The 9,086-nt window shown below is 47.1% G+C and overlaps 1 protein-coding gene across 1 annotated transcript in view; it reads right to left on the bottom strand.

Moving 5' to 3' along the window:
• Nucleotides 1-658: 658 nt before the first annotated feature.
• The window catches only part of MMS22L (MMS22 like, DNA repair protein), a 1,233,593-nt gene continuing 1,225,165 nt past the window's right edge, over nucleotides 659-9,086 (bottom strand). Inside the window, exon 24 of the mRNA XM_069606412.1 lies at nucleotides 659-1,952. Within this exon, the coding sequence (XP_069462513.1) occupies nucleotides 1,871-1,952 (82 nt within the window). The 3' untranslated portion in view covers nucleotides 659-1,870. The remainder of the gene's footprint in view (nucleotides 1,953-9,086) is intronic.

Below are 9,086 nucleotides of genomic sequence, written 5' to 3'. Positions count from 1 at the left end.
TCCAGAGTGCCCTATAGGACAGTCCATCCCGATCAAGAGTCCCTTGATGGTACAACCATGAGAAAAGGTATTTGGCATGTGTACTGTCTGTTACCACCCTAGAGGCGCCCCAGTGGATATTACTCGCTCGGCACACGCCTGGGGTTCCAGGGCTTGGCCTGTGGTAGGAAGAGGAGGGAGTGGGCTTGGAAGCAGTTGGAGGAAGAGGCACACATTGGGTGGTAGGGAGCATGGGAACTCGACTTCTCAGGTGTGAGTGAGCAGAAATGCAGAACATCAGTGGTGTAAGACTGAGAGGGCGATATCTTTAGGGGTGTATTCACGCCAGCAGATTTGCCACATGCAGAGGAAAGGAAAAGTCCAATCATTACAGCATAGTTGCCAATTAGCCTGAATACAAAGGGTCAACTTTACCGAGAAATTATTTTTTAGCCAACATTTCTGTACACTGGGACTTGTAGGCACATGCTGAGGATGGGAAAAGTGACCACTACAAGTGCCAGAATCCCAACCACAGTTGGCTACCGTTTAGGACAGCGTGAAGGACACGGTCACGACATGAGCCATGTTAGCAGCTATGCTATACACAGAGTGCTCAAATTACACTGATTATAAAGATATGTTACGTACAAATACAAAATAATACAGTATGCCTCTATACAGTTTCTCTGAAACGCAAATGGCTTTATTTGACCTGCAATACTGGCAGACAAAATATAGTACAGTTCAAATGTCCAAGGCACTTGGTGGTGTTATTTTCACTTTAGTTATAACATTTACAAGATGAAGAAACATTTCAGCTATTCCAGCTTCGGAATGCAGAGAGAAAACCTGCATTGGGTTGGAGTTTACATGAGCATGCAATGCAAATTCGGTGCACTCCTTGTTCTGGCCTGCTGTGTGTCCTTGTGTAGCTTTACGTTATCAATCCACCTGAAGCAGACATTGGCACGTTTTGGGAGAGATGCACATTTTGTTGCGACTTTGCCGCAGTGAACACCAAAGGCAATCTCAAATTGCTGCCACATGACACAGGCACAGGCTGCAAGTGGTCCTGGACACTTGTTGAAAACCTCTTTGTCCTTTGCTTCCTCGGAGCACTGTTCCTTCAGTAGCCCTCATCTCATTAACAGCAGTCTCATTAAAAGGTGCATTTGTGACTGGTACAACAGGAACCCAGCCTGCCTCTGGAGAAAAAAAAACAGCAACACTAAAGCCCACCATGCACAGCACGAATAAGCATCACCTGGGCACGTTAACATGAGCATTTCGCGTGACTTCATGGATGACCCAAGTGTACATATCTCTCCTTGTCTGGCGTACTTTCTAGACTCGCTGTCAAACAATTCTGTTCTGGGTACCTCCCGGAACACAAATTCTTTAAACAGTTCTATAACATTGTATTACTCTTTCGGTCGGGCCTAGCTGTGCAAAACCATACATAGTCGCGGTACAATCCCCCTCACCTCCCCATCATGAGCTCTCCAATGGTCGAAACACCATAACCTCGCCACTCATACAGCTCACGGTCCGTCTACTTTGTCAATTCATCAAAAAACCGCTCAGTGCAAACAATTTTTTCGAGTTAGGCCTTGCATGACTTAATCTAAGAAATTCACGCAACCCACGTGACCTGGTGGCACGCACTGGCGTATTCGCGCACTTCTTCCCAAATGTGCGGCATTTTAGGCCGTTTAAAACGTGTGTGCGCAGGAGCTGGAGGGCTTCTTTCAATCCGCGAAGCCGTGCTATCATAGTCATTAAGCAGGCACCGTTTGAACATTGGATGGTTGTCGCGTTGTCGCTTCGGGCTATGACAAACTGAATGCATCCGGGATGGAAGCGCTGACAGCTAGCAGAATATTCACTCTCAACTCGTCTCACTTTCAAGTGCCAGCATCTCACACTGTCCCGATTCGCCGAGATGACTTAACAGTCTGCGGTATGATTCTCTGTTGGGAGATAATGTACAGACAGTTTGATTAAAAGGAACAGCATGAGCAAACTCTACCGTGAACGTGTGCTCGACAAAGACGGTCCTTGCCAACAATTAAAACAAGCATTGGCAATGCCAACTGTTTGGGCTTTTGTGCAAGCATGGGAAAGGCACTTGCCAGCCACTGCCCTCATGGTATTAACTGGCTATAGATGGTAGTAGGTGCAAATAGGCATCTTGCGTGGCAAATACCTAACACTTATAAAAACAAGCCCAAACGGTTGACTTTGGCAATGCCCGTTTTAAACAGGACTTCAGTGACGTACAGGCATACTGCTCATAAATCAAGTGACTGAAGCCAGACCTGGTTAAGACATTTTTATTACACAAGTAGTGTTTTTACAACTCCAGTTAAGTCATTAACTTCAAGAAGATTGCTTTTAAAGGAAGTGGTTGAAGGAAGACTTGGTTAAGACATTTATATTACAACAGTGCCAGGTTTACAGCTGCAGTGAAGCTGTCAACTCTCAGCCGACTACTTATAAATAGCACTGGCAGGCCAACGTGTGATGTTACTGCTCGATAGAGCAACCTCAAAGAGATCTCAAGAGGATGTTTATTATTGGCGGAGTAGATGGTGGGTCGTTATGAGGCAGCACACATCTCCAACTCTTAGTACACGGCTGTACCACCTGAGAATGGTAGCAATGACAAAGCAGCCAGGCTTATTTTAGGAGGGAGAGAGGGCTGTGGATAGGTACAAATAAATTGTAGCATAGGTATGGTCCAACAAAACATTGATACACTTATGTATTGTAAAAATAATGGTTTATTATAAATACATGTAGGGAAAGATACATCTTTGGAAAGGTACATACTATTACATATTATACAAACAAAATCAAACACCAACTCAATACTAATGGTATGACACCAAAGTACAACCTTATTTAGAATACAGTAAGTCATTCAAGGAGAGTCACACCTAAAGTTACACATTCAGAATGACAATATTCCATTCTTAGAAAGTAAACCCAGGTTAGTCGTACTTTTAGAATACAGTAAGTACTTCAGGGGCAGCAGACCATATTGGTCAAACTACAGTGTTATTCAGTTACATGAATCACTTACTTGGACCAACACTGTTACAAGTCTATCTTGCAACATATGTAACTTTCTTCTGTTAGGAACTGATCCAGTTACACCACCACAGTTGCTTTTCAGAACACAGTTCAGCGATAGGAAAATAACACATACTTTTCAGAGGGGCAGTATAATACTCAGGGATAGGTATGAACACAGTAAACTATTTTAGAAGTGCACTAAAGCAATTCAAGGTAAGCAGAACTCAATGTTACACTTTTAAGAATGGCAGCAGCTATTTAAGGTAAGTAAAACCTATTGGTATACACCGTTATTACACTATTTCCAATACAGGATTAGAACTGTTTAACCAATGATACTTTTCAGAAGTGTAGAACAAAATTCTAGATTTAGTACAAACTCTAGCAGACATTTAAGAAAGGCAATCAGCTGTTCAAGGTAAGTAAAGACCTATATACTATTCGGAGGGACAGTATGCAATACTAAAACAAGAACTTCAGGAATATTTTAGAAATGCACTAAAGCAGATCAGGGGAGGCAAAACACAATATTACGCTTTTAGAAGAGCACAGAACTATTCAAGGAGAGTACACCCTATTGGCAAGCTTTTACACTCAGTTTAGAAATGATAAAACAGTACCAACTCAATTACTTTTCAGAAGAGTGAAACACTATTACAAAGTAAGTAAAACAACTTAAATACTCTTTAGAGGGGCAGTATGTAACTGAAAGGTAAGTAATAACTTAGACACTTTGTAACTATTCAGGAATCAAAGCCCAGTGAAGCCCTGCTGCAGGTCTGAATCTCCAGAATCCAACGACCGAGAAGATCCTCCAGGAAACGTCTTCCCTTGAGCTGGTGGGACCAACCAGTTCAGCCAAACTGCAAGCCAGGACCCCTCCTCTGGTCGAATTCGCTGTTCAGAGCTACAGTGGGCCGGTGTTACGCTCACCTGCTATCCACAGGGATGCCACCCAGCCAGTTGGTCGTTGGTGCCCTTCTCTATGACTCCCTGGTGTGGTTCTCGATGTGAATGGGATTCCGCCTGGAAGTGAAGACTATATTAGGACTGGACGACCAAGGTAAGATTTCCCCCCACCTCCCTTGTGTTTTCAGCCCCTCCGGGTTCTCTTCTCACCTAGCTGTCAGAATTGGTGAGCTCTCCGTCCTGCTCTCTGGGTAAGGGCGCGTGGTCTTTTGTGGGCGCGGGCGATCTAGTTACTTCACTGACTGCGGCCCTTGTAGTGTCTTTCAGGTAGGTCTTATTGTGATTGATGGCATTGTTATTCTTGCATACCTTTTCTCTGTTCTAACATGTCTCTTTATCTCCCTTAGGTGCGCGGAGTATCCGCTTGGAGAACTGGGTAGGCTGGTTCTCATTGGTAGATGATGGCGCACAATAGCGCTATGATGCGGTAAGGAGGCACTTTGCGCAGCAATGTCTTGTCCTCACTGACCTGTGCTTTTCTCTTTTTCGTAGGTCGCTGTGTGCCTCCAGCGCAGATGGAGTTCCAGAGTTATGCCGGTCGAAAATCAGCCAGCTAGGTAAGTCTAAGCGCTCCGTGGTTGTAATGTCTCTTAGCTCCTTTAATAATGTCTTTCTCCCTTTTTTCAGGTCCTTCGATCCGGGCGGCAAACTCTTCAAACGGAGCTGCCCAGGAGCTGCGAGCAGTGAAGGATGGAGATTACAGGTAAGATTCTGCTGCTAACGATGTTCTTTGTTTTCTGCAGGTCCGGAATTCGTCAGGCTCGTGAGAAAGCTGGACACTGAGCGTCACGTTGCTAGTAGCAAAGTAACACAAAGCGTGTTGTCTTGTTCGGGTGTGGTTTAAATAGCCACTGCAAAGTAGTCCAGGTAAAGTAGTCCCTAGGCACCACACCCAAAACACTAGACCGCATATCTTGGTTCTAGGAATCAAGCTATGTGGATGCCTCCATGTTGGCTGAAAGCTCTAAAAAGTAGTTCCACAAGCAGATGTCTATCTTTGTTTATGAGCCTGGTGCCAAAGGCGCCAGGACTGGCCCCAAGAGGGCCTGAGAAGTGGATGCCAGGCCTTATAAGCGATCAGAGTCCTGATTCCACCTGGCCAATGGGCTTGACAGTGGGCATCAGGGCTGAGGGTCGTGACAGCCGGATAGCCAGGAAGGTCCGACCCTGCTTGGGTTTTAAGGAGCGCACCTTTTATTCGTTGCTTTGCTCTGCTGCTGGTTTCTTCCCTGGGTAGTGCAGGACCCTCCAGTCTTCCTACATTGTGTCAGTCTGACAGTCGCCTCAGGAACCGTGAGCCTGCAGGAACTACAACAAACGTCTGCCTCAGCTACAGCTTCCTCTCCGTTTTAAGGTACTGTGCAAACCTAGTTGCTCGTTTCGTTCAGCCACGGGGAAAGTGTGAAAGCTTTCTCCAATCCAAGGGCTTGTCCTTCTCTTCTTTTTAAACTAACTTTTCTACCAACCAACCTCGTCCGGAAACCGTGCCACAAACTTTACCGCAAACTACCCTGAACCATATAATCTTGAGCAAAAGACTTTTGTCCAATTGACTTTGGCGCTAAGCCTTTTCTACCCGATTCTATCACTGTAGTTCCTCTTGTTCTACTGCCCTGAGTACTTACCTGTTGGTGCGGTTCAATTTCTACTTAACATTGTTTTTCCCTCCCTTTTAAATTGCTGGAGTGCCATTTTGCTCCCACTTCATTTTGTGAGCTTAACTTGTCTGGGATTTAAGGTAAGTGGTGTGGTGTATTAAGAGTGTGATTTTTAAACTGCTTATAATAGTGTAATGTTATACAACTGAAGAGTGAAATAAATGTATATTCTTTTACTTGAAAACCTTGACTCAGTGTTTGCCTGAATCATATTAACTGCTGTCCTTTGTGTAACTATTTGATACTGCTCACTTACTCTTGAGATAAGTCTGGCTGCTCCGCTACTGCTACCACTTTAACAGTGTAGTACAGGCTTGTACCAAAGGTGAATTTGTACTGTCACCTGTAGTCTTAATTGTGTGTGTGGTGTTCCCAAAGGGTACCGCATATAATTCTGCCTAACGCTTCTTTACTTGTCTCAACCCCAGAACCTTTTATTGGGCGTGGTGTTTATTTTTCCTCGTCTGTGGGTGAGTGAGAATCTTTTTCCCCTCTCACCCATTCTTTTACTCTTTTTATGGGTGACCGTTTTATGTCTCTCCATACTGTGTGTATGGATCTACAGTTCTCTAACTGTTGGGCTTTAGGTATTTCCCTATGGGAGTGCACAGCATTTAAAATGCAATGGTGCTGGGTTGCCTTTGGCTTCCCTTTTTAATTTCTCTCAACTTACCTTGGGTGAACTACCGTTGCCAAAGGTAAAGTGGGATTTCCATCCGCTTTAAATTTCATATGCGAGACCAACAACCCCCACCGTATGTGAAGTGGTAGGGAGATGCATGTTATCACCTTTCTCACTGACCTGGTAACATTTGTGTTACAATAGCAAGCTAACTTTAATGGCTGGTGGCAGTGAATCTACTTGACTGACTTGTATTAAATATTTCTAGCAGGCTGTCAAATCAGCCGCAGTAATGCACAGAAGGGTTGCCATTCTGCTAGAATGGTGGCTTCTTTTGTTTTGCCATGTTTAAGTATGCTTGTTGTTTCTTGGGTCTTCCTCTGCCGTCCTAGGTTGGGGAAGTCCTGGTTGAAGTGATGTCTTCGGTGGGAACCCTTTGTGTTTCCCACCGAGGCTCCAGAGTGTCTGTGAAGGCAGCAAACAAGGGTGAAGTCTGAAACTCTGCAGCCCTTTGTCTCCCAGTCTGCCTGAAAGGAACCAGATCTTACTGAGGAACTGGCTGACCTGAGTGGAGAGCCACGCCCCTTTCTGTAAACTGCAGGGAGAGTTTGCAGAAGTTGTGATGGGATTCCTGTATAAAAAAGGAATTCTGGAAGCTACTGACAAATCGACAACTGGGACCAAATCTGAAGAGGAAGATGGAACAAGTTACTTACCTGTAACTGTTGTTCTCCAGCATGGGTCTGGCATGGATTCACATGCTCATGAATATTCCCCGTCGTCAGGCTGGGAATCCTCGGTAAAGAAAAAAACAGTATCAGTTTTGTTTCTGATCTGTCTTTCGTAGTAGTAACCAATCACTGATCTCTGCGACATACTGACCACAGCCAATGACTGCCCTCTACCTAAGCCCCGCCTCTGGCAGCCATCTTCAGATTTGGTAGCACGTGAAGTGGCAGTATGACCAAGTGAAGAGCCGCAGAGGGGTAGGCGGGAGGGTTTGCATGTGAATCCATGCCAGACCCATGCTGGAGAACAACAGTTACAGGTAAGTAACTTGTTCCTTCTCCAGCATGGGGTCTGGCATGGATTCACATGCTCATGAATAAAGAATACATAGCAGTACACACATGCACAACCACGGGAGGTGGCAAAGGCTCAACATTAAGCATTACATCAAACTCAACATTAAGCAAATCTTACCTCCTCACCAGGCTCACCTTAGGCGAACAGGTTGCGCAGCACTGCTTGGCCGACCCTGGACTCCTCCCTGGAATCCCGATCGACGCAGTAGAATTTCGTGAAGGTGTGCGTCGACCTCCACGTAGCAGCCCTGCAGATGTCCAGCAAGGGCACACCAGATAGGAACGCCGTGGTAGCTGCAATCGCTCTGGTGGAATGGGCTCTCGGACGGCCCGGCAGCGGTCGTTTTGCCAACCGATGACAGTACATGATACAGCCGGAGAGCCATCTGGAAATGGAAGCCTTCGAGAGAGCATTCTCCTGATTGACAGGTCCAAAGTTCACAAAGAGTTGTGATGTCTTCCGAAAACACTTCGTGCGGTCCACGTAGAACTTCAGCGCTCTAGCCACATCCAGCGAGTGCAAAGTCCTTTCAGCCGGCGACGAAGGCGACGGGAAGAAAACAGGCAACACCAAGGGTTCGTTGAGGTGGAAGTCCAACGGCACCTTGGGCATGAAGGAGGGGTGCGTCCTGAGCACTACCCTCGTGTCGTGAAAAGTCAAGTACGGGGGCTTGCAGGAAAGGGCCTGGATCTCTCCCACCCGTCGTGCGGAGGTGATGGCCACAAGAAACACTGTTTTCCACGACAAGAACTTCAACGGAGCCGAGTGCAGAGGCTCGAACGGAGGTCCCATGAGCTTGGTCAGCATCACATTGAGCTCCCACGCCAGGGCCAGAGCCTTCACCGGCGGGAACGATCTGAACAGTCCCTTCATGAACTCTTTCACCAGACGATGAGACCACAAAGACGTCCGTCCCCTGGTTCTGGTGTATCGGGAGATCGCAGCAAGATGAATCTTGATGGACGCGTGCGCCAGTTCAGCTTTGGCCAGCGTCAGTAGGTACGGCAGTACTTGGGGAGCCGTAATCCGTAGAGGGTTAATCGTCTGTGCGTGGCACCAGACAGAGAACCTCTTCCATTTGTGTCCGTAGCATTTAAGAGTTGAGGACGCCCTGGCCTTTGCAAGAACCTCTCTGCAGTCGGCCGGTATGTCGTATCCTCCAAACTCTAACGCTGCAGGAGCCAGGCCTGCAAGTTGAGCGACTTCGGGTCGTGATGGAGGATGGCGCCTCCTTCCCTGGAGAGAAGATCCGCGTCCAGTGGCAGCTTGATTGACGGGGACGCTGACAAGTTCAGAAGGTCCGGGAACCATATCTGCCTCGGCAATGCAGGTGCGACGAGGATCATCCTGCACCGTGACCTCTTGAGCTGGTTGATGAGCCGGATCAGCAATGGCAATGGAGGGAACGCGTATAAAAACAGGCCCTCCGGGGGGAACGAGAAAGCATCGCCCATGCTCCTCGGCTGGGGAAACCTGCTGGCGAACCTCCGGCACTTGGAGTTCGTCGCTGTCGCGAACAGATCGATCTGGGGTGTGCCCCACCGTCGGAAGAGGCGGTCCACTAGATCCTGTCGTAGTTCCCACTCGTGGCACGAGCGCAGCTCCCTGCTGAGTGAGTCGGCGATGGTGTTTTTTATCCCTGCCAGATGAAACGGCACCAGAAACATCCCTTGGGCGACGGCCCAATGCCA

Source organism: Ambystoma mexicanum, chromosome 4p, assembly GCF_040938575.1.
Source record: "Ambystoma mexicanum isolate Mex_15411 chromosome 4p, UKY_AmexF1_1, whole genome shotgun sequence".
In the NCBI taxonomy this organism is placed as follows: domain Eukaryota; kingdom Metazoa; phylum Chordata; class Amphibia; order Caudata; family Ambystomatidae; genus Ambystoma; species Ambystoma mexicanum.
This window is presented reverse-complemented; position numbering and strand designations above follow the sequence as displayed.